The 23,160-nt window shown below is 36.1% G+C and overlaps 1 protein-coding gene across 1 annotated transcript in view; it reads left to right on the top strand.

The window, feature by feature from the left end:
* BTBD9 (BTB domain containing 9) overlaps window positions 1-23,160 on the top strand; it is a 118,394-nt gene that overhangs the window by 52,892 nt on the left and 42,342 nt on the right. The window contains exon 8 of the mRNA XM_065833670.2: window positions 22,614-22,723. Coding sequence (XP_065689742.2) covers window positions 22,614-22,723 — 110 coding nt within the window. The remainder of the gene's footprint in view (window positions 1-22,613; window positions 22,724-23,160) is intronic.

Below are 23,160 nucleotides of genomic sequence, written 5' to 3' on the forward strand. Positions count from 1 at the left end.
TGTTAGGCCTTCCACCACCCAATTTACATTTAGGAAAAAATGGTTTTCTTTTTAAATAGCTTCCCTCTCAATATTTATTTTATTTTAACCTCCAAATATATTGTACAATGAGACAGACTTTGAAAGACAGTTTTCTATAGCACTTCGACAAAGTTTTAGGTAGAAAGCAATGAATATTTCTTACAGACACTTTGCAGATACCAATAGATCAGAAATCACATATTTAATGATTTTAGTAACTAAATTAAAATACAAGGTGTGCTTGTTTTTTTAGAGGTATACAATTTCTATCATGGTGTGTGTTGGATAGTAATTCCTGTACTTTTCTGGTAAGATGAGCTCTCACCTGCAGAGGTTTTTTTTCTGGAGTGGAATCTTCTCAAGAAGCCAGAAAGCTGTGGGTTTTCTTCTTGTTTTGTTTTTTGATTAGTGTAAATAATGGGAGACCTATGTCTTTCCATAGGGGAGAGAGAGAAGGAGATGTCACCAAGTTCTTTCTGTAGGAAGGTTGGATGAGAATATGACAGTGTCTCACTTCAGGTTTTCCCCCTCTTCTGCCTTCCAGTGGAGGTCTCTCAAAGGCCCTCAATAATGTAGCATTAAGGACACTATCACATCAGATTAAATTAGAGAGCAGAGTCTTTGGCTTATGTTTACTTTTTACCACCAGAGCTGAACGTTCTCACAGAAAGACTTTCTCTAAAATTGTTTCCAAGTGATTAAAAAAAAAGGGGGGGAGGAAAGAAAGGATAAAAAGGTTTTGTCACTATGTTTACCTCTTTTTGTCTATGTTCTGAATTTATGCCCCTTAGACAATGCTAGTACTAAAGCATAATTTTCCTCTTCCACTTTGAAGTTTGTTTACTTTCATCCTACAAATAATTTCATCATGTGCAAAATTTAACCCCTAAATTCCATATTTATTTCACAGTGAAGCTGTAAGGAGCAATTATCATGTTAGGGAGGTGGAAGTACTTGTTCTATCATTCATAAAATTTTCTGCAAGTTGAGAATTATGACTAATAAGCTAAACTTAAACTATCAGATATTGTCATTGAAAATCTGCAATGTGTAAGCCCCCAATTTCTTGACAGTGGTAGTTGCAGTTGGCACCTAGTAATTGTAGAACCAGAAATAAAGTTGTTCTGCTAATACTTAAAATTTGTATTCTATTTACCATTGTATTTATTTATGAAAATAGATACCTTGCTTTCTAATCCCCAGAAAACAGCTCTTGAACTAGTAGTGTAACTTATACCTATTAACTTGGAAAAGTTATTGCTTTTATGAACTAATGGAAAATAGGTAGAGGGCATCAAGTTTGTTCTTTTCCTACTTTTAAAAGAACCAAAAAGAGGGAGCTGAGGAATTATGTCATATAGCACAACTTCAGTTTCTAGAAAAATACTGGAGCAAGTAATTGAATGAAATTGTTTGTAGGCACTAGAAGATAAAGAAATTACTGTCAGCTAAACTGGATTTGTCAAAAACAGATAGTCAATTTAGTTTCCTTCTGAGGCAGAAAAACAGGTCATGGATAAGAGATCAGTATCTGTTATATTTTGTCTTTAGTAAAGCTTTTGACACTAACATGGTATTTCAGTATGCAAGCAAGAGGAACGTGGTCTAAATGGAAATATAGTAAATTGGTTATAAAACTGGAGCAGCACCTATTGTAATCATAGTTATATGGAAATGAAAAATAAAGACATATGAAGTGGGAGTTTTATGGTGTTTTTCTTGTGTTCCATGCTACTCTGTACATACTTAATGCTTTGGATGCTAAAAAAAACCCAGCATATTTTCTTAAATTTGAAGGCAGCATGGAACTGTGAGAAGAGATGTGGTTATGTGAAAGGACAAAATTAGAGTTGAAAAAGATCTTGACGAATTGGAGACACAGTCTGAAATAAATAGGATGCAGTTTTGTAAGAAAAAGTAGAAGAATCTGTACTCATGCAGGATAACACTGTTTAAAGAATGAGAGTGAGGAACAAATCGCTGACTAGCACCTAAGCACCAGAAGGATCTGCAATGTTTAGTGAATGCTAAGCTGGACACGAGGCTTCAGTATCAGCCGTTACAAAAAATACGGTTTGAATATATAAACAGGAGTGTAGTTTGTAATACGAATCAGCATCATTCTTTCAGTTCAGTCATATCTGAATTGCTAATTCTGGACCATTGAGAAAATTACCATTTCATACTTTGAGAAATGTAGGAAGAGCCTGGAAGGGAGCACTAAGAGCCAGCATGGTTTGACCTACAGAAAAAGATGGACAAACTTGTGACTGACTGGTGTAGAGAAGAAACATCTGAGGGGAGGTGTGAAAAACCTCTCAATAGGTAAAAAACTTGTTCAAAACTAGAGATTAATATATTCTTCATCTTCATAAGGAGTAAGGCAGGAAGTAATAGACATAAATTATAGCAACAAAAAGCTGGATTTGGCACTAAGCAGCACTGTCACACTGGCTAAATACAGGTTGTCTATGAAGACTGTGGAGAATTTTAACAAGGGGTTAGATATTTATCTGTCTGGAGTGGAATAAATGTGGTTTGATCTTTCTGTGTGACAGGAGGGTTGGACTAAATGACATCTTAAATTCTATTTTAAGCCTATTTTTCTGTGATTCTGGACTCTGATTTCTAGATTATGTGTGACTCAAATTGGTAGTTTGGGTAAAAGCAGCATGATGACCGTAGGGTCACTACGGTATTGTTTCTTCGAAGCTGATGTTTCTTCTGTATTGTGGTTGTCAGTACATGTATCTTGGGCTCGAAGTGATTCATGGGATAATCTAACTCCATGGTATATAAACTATGATTTATTGATTACTGTTTGTGGAGACATAGCATGCTGAAGCACATTTCTTTTATAGTGCAGGTACCCATTTCAATAGAGAAATTAAGTCTATACTGACAGCCACCAAAAATAAGAAATAGATTTTTAATAATGCCTTCACTGGAAAAAGGCCTAAATATTATTTGACAACATAGGATCTGTCTTCAGGAGAGAGTCAAATAGAGACAGCAAAAGGCTTTATAAATACCCCAGTTTTGGAGAAACCTCATTTGAAGTTGCATGTCTCAAAACCAATTAAGTCTGTGACACACATGAATAGAAAAACAGGCTTATTTTATTCTGATAGTTATAGTTATTTTTAGTAAGTTTTGTAAAATATCCAGAGGTTTGAGAAACTTGGAGGAGTGCTACTGTCATCTTGTTCAAAGAATTTAGGAACCTTTGATTTAACTGATTTTTAAAATGCCAAAGCAAGAATGGTTCTGCAGTTTTTTCTACAGTAGTTTCTTTTTCTTTTTTTTTAGTAGGATGTGTACAAATCCCCTGGTGTTTTTACCATTAGAAAATAATTTCTGACTGTTTATGGGAAAGATCAGTTGTTGAGTGTGCTCATACTTGTCTTTTGACATCTGTGTGACTATTTATATGTTGTCAAATAGTCACAGCAGGTGTAATCATCCAGTTTCTGTCCAAGTTAGATACCTATTCATGAGTGTGTGCGTGTGATTCAGTGACAAAGGATAACCCAGCCAGACTTTGGGAACTCGAATCATCCTCTGGAGCTCAGGAAGAATCCAAATTGCTAACTTAGGTCATGTGAATAACCCTTTATATAGTGTGCTACGTGGGTACATTGATTTGCTTCGCAGGAGACTGTGTTCCTGAATAGCAATATCATATTTTCAGAAATCGTGGCCTTTGAATGATACACAGGATGGATTTTTCAAAGGCTTAAAAAGAGAAGGGAAGGGGATGGAGGGGCATGGGGTGGAAAAGAGTGAAAAGCAACAGCAGAAAGCAAGCTGATTTTGTGTGTTACCAAAGGGGAGGAAACAGCAGCAGAATTAGTTAATGTATTTATTTATTTGTCTTTGGTAGTTCCATTTTACTATGTAACCAACAATTGTTGTTGTAGTCTGGGATAAATAGGATATAATAGATAATTTTTTTCCAAACTGAAACAAGTTTCACTGGTCACATCACGTTTCTATTACAAAGAACACAGATGAAACACCTGATTTTTCTTATGATGTTCTATGGATTCGGTCAGTTAATTTCCACAGATTTTAAAAAATAATAATAATATATTAATTTGTGAGATTATAGACGTAAGTGGAAGAGAAATGGCTCTTATGCTGATTTGCAAATAAAAGGATTGCACCCCTATGTTGTGCTACCCTGTTAAATTTTTCATCCCATTCAGTGTACCATAAAGTGACATACTGGTTCTCTGTTTCTCTTTTCTGGTTCTTTAGTAGAATTAAGTGAATTTTTTAATGCAGTGTCTTCCATTGGCATTTTCTTTTTCCTAATGAAAGCAGTGCAACTCTCTCTTTTGTTTTTTCTCTCCGTTTGTGGTCTGCTGTCTTCTCCCTTTGCAGACCTCTTGTCCCCTTATGCTCTGTTTGGTTCTCTTCTTGAGGTGCTTTGTTTGTTTTGTTTTTTTTTCCTCTTCCCAATGTCTTCCTCCTTGCTTATATATTTATTACAATATCTCTTCAATTTTTTCTCATGAATTATCTTGGTGACAGTATTTTGAACTGATTGTAATGTGAAATTAAAAGCCTGTTTTAGTGAACAAAAGGCATAAAGACAAGGCATATTGTGCAGAGCTTACAACTGGAGAAAGAGAAGAAACAACATGAAGAACTGACTAGAGTAGGAGCTGATCAATACAGATAACTTTTCAAGAAGAATAATTTTTGAGAGTAATTTGAACTGAGTATTTTTTGGTAAATGAGGTAAAGGAGTTCTCATGCAGTCATATGGGCAAATGAAGTTATAGGAAAGGGACTATTAGGAAAAAGTGATGTGAAATAGCTGAAAATATAAGCAGGGTTCAAGTTTTTTAAAAGATGGAGGTAGAAATTATGTGTAAAGTTTTAGGATGAACATTCACTGGCATTTTGAAGACCATGGAAGTACAGGAGAGAATGAGCTGGAAAGGGGAGTGAGGCCGCCCGTGCTCTGTCCCGCAGCTGTGGTCTTTCTCTGGATCCATCAAAGTTCTTCACAATAACGGCCATGTAAAATTAGGTGCCCTACACCACACGTTCTTGTCCTGAGCAAACAACTAACAGATTTTATTTTGGATTTGAGGTTTAGACTAGAACTATGTAGGAGTGTAACAATTCGATTTTCCTTTCTCTTGGATGTTGGTTGAAAAACCCTACAAGCTCTAAAGGCTTTAAAGATAGATACCTCAAATATTCTTTACGTTAGTGACCTGTTAAAACCACACCATTCCGTGTCAGAAGTGATGAACAGTTTTTGTGGGTTCTGAGCAGGTTCCTGATCGATTGGTTACTAGTTAATGAAGGAGAAGAAGGGCAAGAGAAGCTTCAGTCCAGCTGCCTGTGTGAGAGCACACCTGCCTTCTCTTTTTACTTCATTTTCTCTGTAATGAAGGAACCAATTGGTTTAGAGTGATCAGTGCTTGCCTGTTAGGATCAGGCAGTGTTCTGGCATTGCCAAGGCAATTAAATTCAACAGAGAAAGGATTATAAAGGAAAGAAAGAAAGGTCCTGAGACTTTGAATTGAATAAGAGCTACCCTGGTATTTTAAGGCTGGCAAAGAAACCCAACTCAATATAGTTTAAAAGAATTAAGTCATTAAGTGTTCTCTTTTTTGTGAGATTGGGAATGACAAGATTGTTGTGTTTTGTCCTTTAAATTTGATAATCTCTGGTCCTGTTTCTGTGACTGGGGATTTCTGCACGATGTAATGTATGCATTTGGAGGAGGCAGTTTGCTTTGAAATTTGATGTTGGTATTTGAAAACTTCCCCCTTTGTTGCGGAAGCGAGGCTGCTTTTTCAGGCCCAAGGGTTCACCAGGTTTTCAGTCTCAGCCTTAATTTGAATAAAGTTCAGTCTGTAGTCCAAACCTTTTATCGAAGTGTAGATCTGTAATGTCTCTTTCTAGAAAGGAATATCACAGCTAAAATTTATGTAATAATTCTAAAAATATATTTTTTATGATGGTGGTTGAATATTTCAAAAGTCGTGAAGGTTTGAGTTCTAATTTAAATGTGTCTCAGGCATTTAGCATTGGTATTTATGAGGATGTGAGTCGAGGCTGGATTTTCTGGTGCAGAACAGGCGCGTTCATAGACTGTACTAATGCAAAACAAATATGGCTGGAGTCATAGTACAGGTGCAGCTACAGTGCTCTCCATTTGCAGTGTAATAACATGCTTTTGCATTTTATTTATTCATTTTAGATGTCCTTTTCTGTATATGTGTGTGCAACATCATTGCAACTAAAAGCATAAGCACAGGGTTTACCTTTTATAATACTGATATTCTACAACAATAGTATATTATTTATAATAAAATAATCTTTGAATTCTTACAAATTAACATTGGCAATGCTCACTTGATGAGATATTTTCAAAATTATGCTGCACTTGTGCAGGAGAACAAAGTTTTCTATGTGAGAAACAAAAGAAGTGCAGTAATGCCCCTTTGTGCTTTCCATAACGGCCGGATGGGGTACAAGTGGATTCCAAGCCGCTAAACTCAAGCATGAGATCATTGTGCTAAGGGAGAGAACCAGTTCTGCTGAAAGGTCTTTTTCTTTTCTCCCCTCCCACCCCCCAAAAACATGGTGAATATTTTAAAGTCTGAAGCTAAATGTGTTAAGAGGTGTCACAATAAAATCAGATATATTTTTTGGTTTGTTTGTTATTTTTGCTTCAAGGTTAAGCATTACTTTAAAAGCAAGTTCCTTTAAAAAGCTATATTGCATTGAGATAAGTATAGAATAATATGGAACTGCCTGTTTATTAGTTTTCACTGCATTTTCTCTTTCTTTTTTTCTTGCTTTTCCTCCTGTTTCTACTCTTTCCTTCGTTATAGTCATGCTTTGGGGTTGTTTGGTTGATATTATTTGATTATTGCTGGTTTTTTCTTTTTGTCATAAATACTACTCCTGAAACAGAGGTAGATGTCAAGTCTCTTATGCTACTTGATGTTTTCTTAACATTATGCAATTTGTTATGTTTGCCCTAATTGTTTGTCATGTACAGACATGCATCTTTAAAGAGTATCTAATTGTAATGTTTTCGCACAGTGGTTAGTATATGGACTTGTTCATTACATGTAGAAAATGGAATCAGAATTGGGCATATTTTTAGTATTCCATCTATATGAAGTTATTAGAGCGGAAATCTGTTCATGTCCAATCACCTTTTTTTTTTTTTTACTTATTTATTTGTGGAAAATCAGGAAATATAGTAGAATCCCTGAATATGAGAGATCATTTTAAGTGCAGTTTTACCACGTAGAAATCTTATGTCTGTGATATGTGCATATAACAAAATGAAAATGTGATCCTAACATGAGTTACACATGCACATTTTAAGCTCAGGCTGGCTACCATGGTTAATAATAGCAAGTGAGTTGTAGGATGTAGGTTTCAACTGCTGAGATTCTGAGGGTTCTTTGTAAGACTTCTGTGTGCTTTAATCCACAACGCAGGGTGTAAAACCAATGGTATTGTGGCATTTAAATTACCATGATATGTCTCCCTGCACTTCAGTCACTTTTGTTAACTAAGCATGCTCTTTTCTCTTAAACCAGTTTAAAAGCTTTATATAAACCAATGTTTCACTAGTAGTTTGGCATTATTGACTTCTTTTGTCTTATTCATCTGTTTCCTGAGTTGACATTAATAATCAGAGAGTGAGACATTGCGAGTCAACTGTGTGTGTTTATGTAGAAACACTGACTAGCCTTCTCTGGAGTAATATTTTTTAAAAAGCAATATAAAAAAAATTATCACTATGTTTGAGGTTGATATAGTTGAGCCATTGGGAGCTACAGGAAATCAAGAAAGCTCTACGATCAGATATAGGATATACATGAAAGGACATACATTACATAAATCAATACCATGATTACTTGCTAAATATGGAGGCAGTATGGTTCTTAAACATTTTGTGGTGAAAAGTAAACAGGTTAGTTATTGATTTCAACTAAAATGTGGAGGCTATATTATAAGTATATAAAGATTCATTCTGAATATGTAAAATATATTATCTGTTTTAGGATACATAACTTAGCAGAAAAGTGGGAAACACTAAGTGAGCTGCCAAGGTGAAGGAAAGGGGGCATGAGCAGAGAGAGCGAGGTACAGTAAGAGATCTGAACATGAAGTGTGAAAACTTGGCTTTGTGCATAGGTCCAGAGGGGCGTGTGATGGGGGAACCTTAGTTCTGAAGTTCAAAGGTTGCACTTCCTGAAGGACAAAAATAAATCACAGTCCTGTATTCCCTGTAAATTTCTAGTTAATGAAAATACAGCAATAAATAATATTGATTGCTTCTACTTCCAAACAGAGGTTTATGTCATTATACTAAGAATAATAATAATATTATGGAGGAAAAGACAGTATTAGTCTGATAATAGCCTCCTAGTCATTACTGACATCAATTACAGTGAGGAATAAAGCATTGAAGTGTAATGAAGAGCTGCCTCCTGAAGCATGTTTTCACTACATTAATACATAAGAATAAAATACATAAACTTCTCTTTTAGCTGCATAGCAAAATAATGCAATACTGAGTTCAAAATATCAGCTTAATAAAGTGAAGTAGGTGGTTTAAAAGGTAATACAGCACATTCAGGTAAATGGAATTGATATGGTAATGAAGGTTATGTCTACAGGATCGAGATTTACATAACTTCATGTTAAGATTCCTTTACAAGATACTCTTTACAACAGAGCACTGCTGTCACTTCTGAGGCAAGAATTGTGCTATTTAGAGGAAAAAATCTACTTGAAGAAGATATGATACAAGCTAATGCTTTTTAATGGCAGTTATTCCAATATAATGTTGTAATGATCTAATTAGATTTTGAATATGAGATAGTTGTCTATGCTCAGAGCTACTTGGGAAAGCCAGATACCAAGGTAATCACAGCAGTGAGTCACCAGTTGTCGTGACGGTGGGTATGGTGAAACAATATGTGAATACACCAGCTCAGCACTAGTTTTTCCAACACAAATGTGTAAATGCAGGCTTCTGACAGGCTGTACAATTATTAGAGCTAATATCTTCTCACTATCTCACCTGCTGCTTTGAGTTTTTGGTTCAAGTGTAGTGGTTTATTTCTTGATTAAGGAGTCACATTTTAAAGTGTTACCTAAGTAAATTCATCCAGACTCCAAAGCAGAGAGAAGTGAAAGAAAATAACTTCCCATTAAACCACATCATGGTCTTGTTTTGAGAGCTCTGTTTCATCAGTGCTAGGATGTGCTATGTGCGCAAAATTCTTCCACCTGCTGTCGGGGTGAAAACAGATGTGGGACCCAAGTTTATAAGGTGGTATCAGGGATATCGTGGTAAGAGATTAGATGGTTCAGAGTACTTAAAAACATCTCTTTTGCATTTTCTTTTGATACATATATTAAAAAAAAATTAGAGCTCCATTTGAGCAGTTTTCATCTTGAACATACTACCAGTTTTAATGGTAGAAGAAAAAAATATCAAGATTTACCTGAATCAGGGCTTAACACAGTACCCTCACGAGTAATGGAAATATTTCAGCGATAGCATAAAGCTGGCAAAAGGAGGCTTATCCTTTCTAGATACGTGTCTTCTGAACTGAAAAAGGCAGAAGTTTGTGGAGCAGAAATACATTTGTTACATTTGAGGATCCTAGGTAGATCATTAAAATAATTTAAGAAGCTTTTATTTTGTCATAACTTGACTCAAAGCCCATCAATTTGCAACTTTCAGCATTTTCGGTACAATTTTTATACGTAGTGAGTTTGTTACTTTTTTGAAATGGTTGATGAAAGTTCTCTCTGGCTTTTCTTAATATATAGGTAGCTAAAAGGATGATGACTCGATGCATTCTGTCTTTAGGCAGGAACCCAGACAAATGTGTTTGATTCCCAAATAGAAGCTTCTTCGTTCATAGCAAATGAACTTTTTACTCTAGGGTTTTTTTCTATGGCCATAAAACTTACTTCCCTGCAGAAGTACTCATCCTGCAACTGTTAAAAATATTTGTGCACAAGCAAGTACTGACTTTCAGTGCTCTGGGATCTATTGTTAGGTATTTGAAAGGGATTACAAAGGATGATCAAGGCGTTTTTGTTGTTGTTACTGATACAAATATGCAATATGATCCTTCCAGTTACTTTCCTGAAATTCTCTCCATAGAGGTGTTCACAGTGGTAATGCCCTTCCCTGCAACACAGTCTGAGGGTATTGTGTTGTTACTTTCCTGTTAAGCTGCGGTGACCTGAAGGTGTTGTATGAATGACAAATTGCTGCATTCGTGAGATATTTCTTCTACCACTGATGTAGATGATAATGTGTGACAACCTGTAACTCTTCAGTTTTCCTGGAAAAATCCAATAACTGTGCTGAAACGTTGTTTGAACATAAATACATCCTAACTTCTTAGCTTTTCAGTGGAAATATGTTGTTTAATGTCTTGGGACAAAAGGTAATTCCTTCATTCAGCTCTCTTTTCTAGATATAATACTTCTGCCACCAGTTTGTATAATATGGCTTGAGCTGCGTATCTTCACAGAACTAGTGGAAGCTTTTTGGTGAATGTTTGAAGGAGTTACATTAATATAGAATTATATGCAACAGTTTGATTTATTGCACCTTGGCTTTACTGCATGTATTGGTTAAGATGTTCAGTAACCTTTCATTTGAGCTGGTATCATCAGCAAACTATTCCAGTGCAGAACAGTATTATTAGCTTAAAGGTAAGGTGTGAGTGAAAGAGCATACAAAACCAAACTGATTTCCAGAAATATAATGATTTTTATTATTTTATGAAAAGCATAGCAACTTCAGCTGTTAGCATTAAGCTGTGTTTCAACAGCATGAAACTTTGTGGCTAATTTTCAGGTGCTTATATATTATGATGGATAAGTATCATCTAGAAGGAACCTATCTGCAGCTCGCTCAGCGTTGAACATATTTTGGACAGGCAAGAACTTTATTAAGTAAGACTTTTAAGCCTTATTTTTCTGGTCACCATTTATTCTGTTGTTCTTCCATTGCCTCCAAATTGATTTTAGGGTTTACGACATTTGATTTAAAACATTTCATTATTTTTAGATGTTTTACTGTATGAAGGGGACTACATTATTAGTTATTAAATCACATTGTTCCTTGGTTAAGGAACCAGTTGAAGAGACCTGAATTCAGTAGCTCAGTAAATATATTTCTCTCTTCTGCAGGTCTGCTCACAAGTTTTAGTGGTGCAGGTCATAGACATGTCAAACATAAATTATTTTCATATTGTAGGAGGTCAAGAACTATATTTTAACAAAATGATAACGTTTTCCTGGAGCTATGGCACCCAATGTATCACTCCAGCCAGATGGTAGTGTTTCAGTGAGCTAAAATCCATTGTAATCAGTTGAACTGGTGCGATGTTACAATCTACTGTTCTGAACTAATCAAACAGTTCTCCTGATTGCTTATGAAATCAGCAAGAGAAATGCAGCAAATTGTATGTGATAAATGTGGTTCTACTCTACAACTGAAACAAATCACACACACACACATGCACACAAAAGGCAGCAACAACAAGAAATACTTATGGTATTTTTCTGTCTTAAATGCCCTGTCTTTAAAATAGCCATAATTCAGCTCTTTTCACAGGAGCCTTCTGAAGGTTTTATTATCTGTATACAAATATTGGAGTCACTGCCCCCCTTTTCGGCTATCTCATTGCTGCCAAGCTGTGTAGAAGTGTTTGTGCAGGTTAATGTAGACCTACTTGTAATCCAAATTTATGATCTTCTTTCACCATGTTATCTGTTATTTCCAGTAAAATACAATTTGATTTTAAAATAACTAGACCTATGAAGCCTACGAGATTGAATCTGCTGCACTGTCCATGTCTGATGAATAGTCCCAGGAATAATATTACCTTTGTCCTTTATTTTACAGCTCAGTTGCAGCCTGCAGTAGTTAGCAGTTAGGTCTTGAATATCCTGGAAGGCTTAAGCAATATAGATTAGAGACACTGATTAACTGAGGTAGCAACCTCAGTTATGTATGTGTAGCAGGTGATACTGCTAATTGATAACATGGCAGATTTTATTGTAAAAATGCAGAACTTAGTGAATTTAGAAATAATTGGTTGATACTTCCACTGATCTGTCTCACATCAGACATTTGTTTCACCAACATGAAAAACGTGTCTTATAATTTCCAGTGAGGCTTCTCTTCCATTTCATAGTGTCTGATATATATGTCCATGTGAATTTGAGTCTTCACTAAATAATTTCTAAAATGTGTCGAAAGAATGATCATAGTTAAGAATTTGGTTAAGCTGTGTGTTGTCAGGAGCAGAACAGGTGTTACACACTTTAATTATGTTAGAAAGGAACACCAAAGCAATCAGAACTGACATGCCATTAGATTAAGTAGAGCATTGCGTATGATTTGTTTTTTGGGGGGATTTTGCTCCTACAAGCATTGCTCCTACTGTTGAAGAATTTAAGCTGATGTTTCTTGTGTCATAGCTGCTGTTGTCATGGCATCTATAAATCTGTAAGTCACTGGATAGTACAAGGGTTTTAATAACTGCATGATCCTGTATTTCATTAAGGAACCGATTAACAAAACCATCCTTACCTCACATCTAAAGCACTTAAATATTAACAGCAAATGCTTTATCATAAATGTTTTACGTGTATAAGGCAGACTCAGCTTAATGAATTATACCACATTTCAGCATTCCAAAATTGTTTGTGCAGCAAGTTACAAATTGAGCCAGCAATAGTTTGCATTGATTTTCTAACCACCTCCAACTACAATGAGTTGTATTCATAAGTACAAATTAAAAATTTTCAAATCATAAAAATACTGATAAAAAAGATATAGTCAGTCATTTTTATGCTACCAGTACTTAGCTGATTCCACTTGAGTATTGCTTAGCACTTTTCTGGTATAATTTTAACAAAAGAAATGGCAGGATTCCTTGCATATATCCTTGGATATGTTTCTCAGCAAGTAAAAAGTTACACTCTGTAGTGGGGTTTTTTTTGTTTGCTTGTTTTTTATCTTATTTATTTTAACATTTCATTCTTCATGTGCATTTATGACCCCCTTTGGAGAGCCCTGGAGGTCTTCTCTTTTTGTCTTCTGCTTATCTACTCAAATACCTAGACTTGCTGATGATTCATCCAAACGACCTTTATCTAAAAACGGTTCTTTCAGTAATTTGCATTTTTTATCATTTTCATTCTCTTTTAAAAAAATCCACTCTTCTTTACCACTGTCAGGTATTGGGATGAGAGAGCTGAATACAGTTTTCTGTATATGTCTTCACTACAGTTTTATATGAAAAATTTTGAATTTCCTTGATTTTTTTTTTTTTTGTCCATTTGCTTCTAGATGACTTTGTTCTAATACTTTTAAAGTATTTCTTTGTCATATTGTATGTAGTCTGATTCCAGTCAGGATCTAGACAGCTCTTACTTGAGGTGTCCTTGAAGAAGGAAGTAGTTATTGCATGTTAAATTCACAGGCTGGTGGAACATGAGAAGCTGGGGACAATGGAAAACATTCTCAGATTTTGTTGAAAAGAGCTTCCCTGTATTTTCTTCTGTTTTATTCAATGTGTTTAAAAATGTGGAGGCTACAGTGTATCTCCATAATCAAGCCTAAGCTAAATTGACCCAAAGCAATGAAACCACATCAGCATATGCTGTGATAGAGAGCAGACAAGTCCTGTTGAAGGTTATATGCATTTTTGAAAGAATCTGGCTCTGTCACATGGAAGGCATGCAGAGCAAGTTCATGTCTGCTCTCTAAATCCCATGTCTACTTTGTGCTGGAACCAGACTTCCTGAAGAACAATGCTTTCTTCTCTTTTTAAAATAACAAATTTTTTTCCTATAAAATTTAATTCATTAGGATCCCATTTTATGCATTTGCCAGACATGGCATAAAGATAAATGAAGGTGATATTTAAGTTGGGTTTGACTGCAAAGGCGAATCAGGGATAGGCTTTAAATACAGATTTCATGGCATCAAGATCTTACTCTTTTCTGCTACCAGAATTTGAATTTATGTGGTAGAAGTCCATTATGAGTTCATGTTAAATTACAGATTCTTGCCCATATCTGTACAGGTTCTGAGACAAAGAATTAGTTTGGGTTGAGATCTGACCTGAAAAAAAACCTGCAGATCGAAGTTCAGATTTGTGAAATTGAATGGACCTAGAGATGTGCACCAGGTGAAGATTCAGATTCAAGCAAATTTACCTCAGATTTAGGGTTTTCTTTAAAAAAAAAAAAAAAAATTGGAAAGGCATAATGAAAAAACATCATTTGTAAGCTCATTATTCTTACATATGGAATACAAAAGATCATCATGCAGGTGTTACTTATGTTCCCACGCATATTAGGTGTTAATTTGGTTCAGAAACATTGGTTGTTTGGATGATAATTCCTATTATCACAAACAATGACATATCCTGTGTAATTGTTTTATATCAATATTTTTAGCCACTTGAATACCACAGCACAAAATATCTGGATACATATTAAAGGTAATTACAAAGCAAAATGCGTTGTGTTTTCAAACTGCTACACTGTTGCTTGTATTTGCATCAATTGCGAAGGTGAAAATGTTACTGTACAGGCTTTGCAGGGATTATGGATGCTTTTCCTACGGGAGTTCAATCATTTTGTCTTGTGTGTTTTATTTGATTTGTCAGTGGTGTTTTCTTATATTTGTAGCAGGGGTTTGCTTTCGTATACACTCAATTAGATATTCTCGTCTAAGGGCAGGAAGACTTGTCCCCTGTCAAAAGACAGAGATGCTTTCCACTTTTGTTCTGGCTTCATTCTTTATTTTATATATTTATGTCCACTGGCTTTTCACGTGATTTAATTCTGGCAATAGATTTCCCCCACCGCCCTGCATTGTTTTATATCCTTCTGCTATGAGTCTGTTGATTCAGCTGTGTGAGTCTGAAGGATTATACGTTTTACTGAGTTGTCAATAAATGGGGTTTAGATAGCAGTGAATAGCACTGTTTCCTTTTCCACCAAAAGACAAACAGAATGTCTTCTAATGCCCTTGTGTGCTGGGCTGTATCTTGTGCATCTCTGTGGCAGTGATCAGAATGTGAATGATGGGTGGTTTCTAGGCAGTCAGAGGAGATATGAAGTATGTAGGACTAGCACTGGCATCTCATACCAAATGCTCCACAAACGGAAATGAAATGCCAAGTTCTTAGGAGCTTTTTTGCACGTATTAGAATTAATTCTTTATTTTAGTTTGCTGTTGCTGTTCTGGTTGCTATGATAGTAACTTAGAGTCAATATCAGTGCAAAATACCAGTTAATTTCCTTTACCTCTCTTTACATAGTCTTCTGTTTCAACATTCCCAAGGGATTAGAATCTGTGCTTAGTATATTCCAGAGTTTGTCTGTATCTTACCGATGTTATTATAATGAAGGATTAAAGAGGATCCTAGAGTATGCATATTTTTATGATTTGATGCACATGTCCTAGGTACTGCTCTGATGCAGGCAGCTGAGCTTTGGTGTTAGTTGTGCTCCAGGGTGCCCACAGCTGAATCAGTGGTATGCTCAGCAGCAGCTGTTGTCTGAAATAAATGCATCAGCTGTACAAATGTAAAGAGCAGAAGTAAAACATAATGTAGTTGTTCAGAAATGCAAGTATTTGTAGTCACAAAAGGTTGTCCAGGTTGTAGTTTTGTGTAAAGGTGAAGAATTGCTCTGAGGAAAATAGGGGGAGGATCACAGGACTGTTGTGTGGCTGCCTAATTAATCAACCCAGGTACTTCATTCAAATTTTAGTAGTTGAAGACTCTTATCAAGATCCAGTAGAACACGCTGTTTTACTCTAGATAAAATAATTTTCTTGTTAGTGGAAAAGGAAAGGAAGGAAGAAAGAAGAATACAGATTTTTCTGGTATTCCTGCTGTGGGAATCTATGGGGTCAAGTGTAGTATGACTGTGACTACAGAAGTCTGTGACATGTAGGTCACTTGTATAGCACTTAAATACTATCAATATCTATTATTCTCAAACAGGACCAGAAACCAAAATAAAATGTCTTCTAAAGGCAAAATTCACATACTGCAGTCCTGTTCCCCTGCCAGACAAGTACTTTTAAACCCCCCAAACTGATCAATGTTTGGTTTTTTTAAAGAATGATTCAGGGTTCTTTTTGTCTTCCCCCCAGTTTGTCAGTTGAGTATAAAGCCCATTGACAGAGGAGCTTGTGTAGCCCCTGAATTGTGGTTCTTTTACTCTGCTATCACACAAAGATTTATAGATAACTTTGTGTTGTATAAAACTGCTTTGCTCCCGACAGGAAAGTGAACAATTTCTAATTGCACTGGAAAAACTGCCTGTGGTGCTTTTAATGTCTGTCCTTGGTTTTGTGTGCCATGTCTCTTCCTCAGTGAGCAATATAATTAAAATTCATGGTTTGGCACCGGGATTTTGATTATACAGTTAATTCTTCGTTTAATCAGGTTTGCCCAAGCTTGTGTCACCTACTTAAAAAAGTGCTTTAAAATTTTTTGTTCATTTAGAGTTTGGGCTTTCTGCTATTTCCCCCTCCACCTTGTGGTAATCAAAGCTTTTAAATTGTCTTGTAATTCAGCATATACAAGTAAGTCTGGTCAGTGGTCTTTAATTAATGACATGCTTGCTAAGCACTTATAGAAAAATAACTCTTTGTGGCTATTGAAAATAACTAGTATATGCATTTATGTTAATTTAATCAGCATAAAAGATACCTGTATTGTATTTCAGGAAACCTTGTATGCTAAAAATATGATCTTTAGCTTGTTTCCTCTGTTTTTTCTAATTCAGAGGACTGCAATAATTACAAGTATGTAGTGTTGACGGTGAGAGAATACCACACATCTTAAAGAGGTGAACATATTCATTCTCACAACCTGAACAGGTGAAAAGTAATTGCAAAACTATGCAAAGTTTGATCTTATTCTTAAGTATCTAAAAGAAACAAGATCAAATGCCGTATTATGCAGTAAAAGGTTTTGTTTTATTTCCTTATGGGCCGATCTGTTGTTTGTAGCATCCAGAGGGCACACAGGAGTGGAGAAGACTCACTCCAGCACATCCAATCCTGCAACTGCTTGTTTCTATATTCCCTTGGTTTCAAGAAAGAAAATACTGAGTTAACCAAGATGGATTTGTATTCTTATAAGATGTATTTTTTTGTATATATATGTAAAAACAAACAAACAAAAAAAACAACAACAGCAAGAGTTAAGGCAGTTAAACATCCAGAATTGGACTCTGAAAGATACAGGGTTCATCAAGTTGTTTGCCCCTGCAGTCTTAAGTATCCTTTTATCTCATGATATCTTACAGTCATTTCAAAACAAGAGCCTTTGGAGAGAGGAGGGTGTTCAACCTACAATTTTTTCAACGTGTAGAACTTGAACTATGGCTGCTGAGTGGGGAGCTGTTGGATACTGTCCTCTGATTCACCGAGTGGACTCACACTTTGCTCTGTGTGGTGCAGCAGCAGAAAATGCCATGTCACCGTCTAGCCGGGCTCCCTGTGGGCTGGGACATCTTCTTAGGCTTGAACTCCTATTAAAAAAAAGGAGTTCAACTTAAGTCTCTTTCTGAGAAAACACCTTAAAGAACAGGTTATTATATAAGGAGGCATTATTAGCACCAGTATTCACAGTGGTTCCTCAGAAAAGTGTCCCAGCTTTGGAGTCCAAGTTCACAAAAGAATCTCCCTGCGCCTGGGGGAGACCTAGGCACTTTCTTCCCAGCTGGCTGTAGACATTTGCATGCACAGCCTGCTCACTCATCTCATCTCTGTCAATGTTACATAATTATCTGCAGATATGATAACAGAATCACAGAATGCTAGGGATTGGAAGGGGCCTCAAAAGATCATCTAGTCCAATCCCCCTGCCGGAGCAGGAACACCCAGATGAGGTTACACAGGAAGGTGTCCAGGCGGGTTTTGAATATCTCCAGAGTAGGAGACTCCACAACCCCCTGGGCAGCCCGTTCCTGATAACTTTTGCCACTTGATGCAGATTTGCTTGTGGGAACCAGAAGACTGTTTGGTGCTTATTTCTCTACCTTAGGCCTGTCAGCAAAGCCAGATAGCCTTACCTGTTGCTGCACTGCTGTTCAGGGCCAAAAGCAGTATCACGGTGCTGCGGACTGACCTCGGTGGGCAGCTCAGCCTCCACAGCGGGATGGGAGGGAGAGTCAGAAGTGTAAAGGTGCAAAAACTCATGGGTTAAGACTAAGACAGCTTAATAAAGCAAAAGCCATGGGTGCAAAGCACAAATCCAAAACATAGCCCCATACTGGCTACTGTGTAGAAATTTAACTCTGTTCCAGCCAAAAGCACTACAGTATGTTTTAAAAACTTAGTGAGTGATCACGTAAAACATTGTTCGATGTATTTTAAGCATTTGTCAAAGTTACATGCGCCGAAAAAATGTTCATATTAATTTTGTTACCTGTAGTCTTATATTCCAGCTAATAAATCACTCCAGGAAAATGATGAGATGGTGCATATAGTATGATTGCCTGAAGGGCTTTTATTTTTAATCATAACTCCATTGCATTTCTGTCTGGCAGAAAACTGCTTAGGAAAATGTACAAATTTTCAAGCATGTCATGAGCTGCAATAGGCGTTTTACATTTCTGAAATCTGTATGCTTTGAATTAATACTTCATTGCTCGTATTGAAGTTGTCCACATTACTATTATATTTCTGAGCCAACCCTTTGTTTTCAGCCCGTCGTTTAGGGTTCTCGTTAAGATGTACTACTTCAGTATTTACAATGTCTTCATCTGACTCTCATTAAACAGGTCATGTACCTTCAATATTGTTCTTCGTTGGTGATATTTGAAATTCAGATACACCTTGTTTACCTAGTACTGCTTGACACTCCTAATAAATTCTGCCTCATTTGAAAGATGATTATTTTTTACAATCTTGGGCTATGGTGGCTTTAGTATCTTGCATCAAGTGGAATAATAAGCTATAATTTTTATGCAAAATTTGAGAATGTGATTTTGTAGAAGTCAGGTTGTTTAAATTAATTTTGAAGATTGCATTTTTTTAATTTCCACCAAGTAGAAGAATGCAAGATTCAGGCAGGAAGTCACACTGATCATTCACCTTGAGAGAAATAAGGAAAGAAATAAAATACATGTATTGCATTGGGAAGAATAGATGGGATTTGTCATGTTATTATATTCTACCTTGCAATAACATTACAACATGGAAATAATATACTTTAGAAGATAAATGTATACATGATTATTTTAATGGATGGGATTTTGTTTTACGCTACAGCAAAATTTCAGCTTTCCGGCAATGCAAAACATTGTCACCTATTGTTCAAAATAACTGATAGGCTGTTGAGCATGCAGGAATAAGCTTAGTTCCTTTCTACCTGCTTGCCGAAAAGTTTGCTAACCAGTGAGTGATATGTTACTTATGCTAAGTGTGCAGCATGATAAAGATGCTTTTCCTGTGGCAAACTATTCTTCAAGTCTTGTGTCTTTCGCCCTATTGATATATTAAAAAAACCTGAACAACCAACCACCACCACCCCTCCAAATAAAAGAAAACAAAATAAAAAAGCCAAAACCAATCAGGAAGTTTGCTCTAATGTTACAATTTCATAACACAGAAAATCGAAATAAATTAGGTTGTGAAGCTAATTGTAAAGCGGTTTCTTGTGTTCCTGTTAATGTTGTTACTTTGTTTATTCTTTAAACTCTTTAAAGCAAGGAAGCGTAACTGAGGTGTGTCAAAGTACCTCTATTAGCAACGCTCTGTTGCTTGGCCCACAGTGGGTTTTGTCCAGGCAGCACAACTCAATCAATACCTTTCTTCCCCGAGAGAGATGAGGGAGTCTCCAGGGTGAGCCAGCCTCCACCTGCACTTACTGTTGCTGTTCCAAGACTGTTCCTGTATTTAGATGAATTCTGTGCTTCTGATGCTGGCCAGAACAAGAGCATTTAGTGTTCTTGGATCCTGGTCATTGTCTGCATATTTTGGATTTCTATCGTGCTTGTGAATAAAGAAAATAATCTGAAAAGACAGTATAAAACAAGACGACAAAAAACAAACAAAAGTGGCAAAAAACAAGTGTAAGTGCTTGTTTGGGCTTTGGTGGTTTTTTCCCCTTTTTGCTTATGGAGACACAACTTGTTGCCTTTGCCTTTTACATAACACTTATTCAAAGCATTTTGTTAATTTAGGGTCAGTATTCCTTGTTCGATGTTTTTTCCAAATGTAGCATTGCCAGCGTTTTTGTAAAAGGTCTAAACTGTCTACTGCATTAGACAGTTCTGTGACAGGGTCAGATACCTCTGTACGTGTAAGTTCAACGAGGAGAGGTATACCCTTAGCTGAAGATACCTACCAGACCTCCTAAAACTGAACAATTCTGTCACATTTCAGATCAGCTATCTGTGAACAACAGTTAGTCCCCTGAGTAATTTGATCATAATCTTTTCAGTGCATGGATCTTCAGTGTCAGTTTTGCAGAAGGTCAGATTTGCGAGTAGAAACCTTGGAGTCTTGCTCCAGTGTGTCTGCTGTGCTTTTGCTATGGCTGAACCTGACTGTGTGTCACTTGCAAACGCACTGAAAATAATCCTCAGCATCTTAAGAGGAACTGAGGCTGATACAGGTTCTCCTTCATAATGTGAATCCCACAACAGGACATTTCATCTGCCACCTCGCAGCAACTCACTGGTTCACATGGGCCAGTGTGGGGAAAGATCTGCTGGTTCCTCCCCTGTCAACTGAGATTCAACCAATGCTCTTTTCAGACAATTGTCACAGTTGCATGGTGAGGGCTAAGTTCTGTTTTACTTTTAAAATACAGGCTCACCTTCTTTATGAAAAATAAATATTTTCTCCAGTTTTGCAACTTTTTCTACAGAGAATGACTTGCAGGAAGTTTTGCTACTGTGATTATTAATTAATCTGTGAGTTAATATTAATTGGGGAATAGCATATAATGCTTTTTTGTTTCAAGTAATGATAACTAAAATTTTAAAGTGAAATTTTGAGCGTATTTCATATCAGTTTTGTGATTTTATTGAAATGATATTATTATATAAGCTAAAAGGAGCAGAGGTCAAAACCATAGCAGTGTCATGACATTCAGGTAACGTAGTTGTCTCTTGCAGTCATTTACTTGTAATAAGTGATTATTATAAAAATTATTTTTCTAGAAGATTTTTTTAATGTATGGTAAATACAAACCACTATCAGTAATAACAGTAATTGATACTTGCTTATAAGAGCTCTTTCATAAGGCACTCAAGTCTTGAAGTGTAGGAGGAGGTTGAATATTTGTATGGTACGTAGCTATGGGGGTTTTTTATTTTTTAAAAAATCTCAGTGTTGAAAGCTGTGTATCTTCTCAAATTGGATTGCTGAACACAAGCCAAAATGATGCTGTTAGTGAAGGGACATTATGTTGCAACTATAATTATACTATGTAAGTGAAATGTTTTATGTGATACCACAGACTGAGGATTTTGTCTAAGATTCATGCAGTCTGATACTTCTTAATTGAAAAGAGTTCATTTAATACAAAGCTTCCTGCAGTGTGGGTAACCTATTTTGTGGGGTAATGGTATTTGTGTTGCTTTCTCAACATTTATTGAGATGGCATACAATATTCCATTTAGGATTTTTCAAAATTTATAGTAGGAACTGTTGGATCTCTTCAGGAAATGTGGGAATCAGACTGAATCAAGGTTAATGACTGTTAAGAGAAGGTGAAGCCTCCAGGGTAATACAGAAGGTGAACAGGTCACAATGTTCAAGAGTAGATCTACTTGATTTTCAATTAGAGTCTAAAAGTATAAGTTGTGCAACCAGCAATGAAACCCAGAGCTAGCTTTGCTCCGTAACATTTGACTATTCAGATTTTTTTTGTTGTTTTTACTAATAAAAGATACACTAACAAAAACATTGATATCCTGTACATCCACTATTAGAATAAAAGATACACTAACAAAGACATTGATATCCTGTACATCCACTATTAGAATTAGAAGCAGTCATATTAAAATGGAATTAATTTGTGGCTTCTGCTGAGAAACCTCACGAGTTTGTTGGGTTTGTCCTGGCTCTTTGAAGTCTTTCATAGTGGTGAAAAGTAGTTGGTAAAGGGAGTTGTTTATTATTATTATTACTGCTACTGCTTTTATTATTATCATCATTATTTAAAGCCTCCATGAGAACACATTTGCACTAAAAGACTTTTCTGATGCAGCAGGTCTCTAATTTTTACTTTTCTTGACAAATAAGCCCAGAAATATTTTTCATGGATTTCACAGCTCTTTAATTTTTTTTTTCCTTAAATTGAACGGGAGACAACATCCTGAGTAGATGCAAGTCTGCTGTGAAGTTTATACTCTTTTATTCCTTTCCTTTTTTTTTTTTTTTTTGACAGTTACTTCTTACAGGTCTGCACAATATAGTACAACTGAATAATTTATATTTTAGTGCACAGAAGTCTGTCGTGCTTAACTTATACTACTTACCTTTTTTTTTTCTTTCTCTACTATAGGTATATACGAATTGTCGGGACCCACAACACAGTGAACAAAGTTTTCCATATTGTGGCATTTGAATGCATGTTCACGAACAAAACTTTTACTCTTGAGAAAGGTCTGATAGGTAAGAGATGAAACTCTTTTCCTTTTACGTGAACCGTTGCTTGCCTTTTAAGACTGGCTATCACTGCACTCTTACTCTGCTTCTGTTTCCACACAGGAATCCCTTACTTGAGTTAAATGATGCTGTAAGCATAGAATTAGTTGGCTGGTCTTGTGGAATAATTAGTGAAGCTTCAGGAATGCTAAAGTTCAAATTAAATCAATTACTGCTAACAAAGCCACTTGGTAATTGAGTAACTCTGTGCTGCTAATCTGATTTTTCTTTACATGTATTAGTATGGTTGCTGTTGCCTCCTGCTAGCTTAGCCTGAATTCTGTAACGAGGGCGGAGTAACCAGAGCTATTTATTGCACTAGAGATGGATTTGGGCACTTAGGGCCTCTTACACAACTGAGTTTCAACCGCTGAAAGTAAACTCTTTCGTTATGACTTTTCCCC

Source organism: Patagioenas fasciata, chromosome 3 (assembly GCF_037038585.1).
Source record: "Patagioenas fasciata isolate bPatFas1 chromosome 3, bPatFas1.hap1, whole genome shotgun sequence".
NCBI classification, from domain to species: domain Eukaryota; kingdom Metazoa; phylum Chordata; class Aves; order Columbiformes; family Columbidae; genus Patagioenas; species Patagioenas fasciata.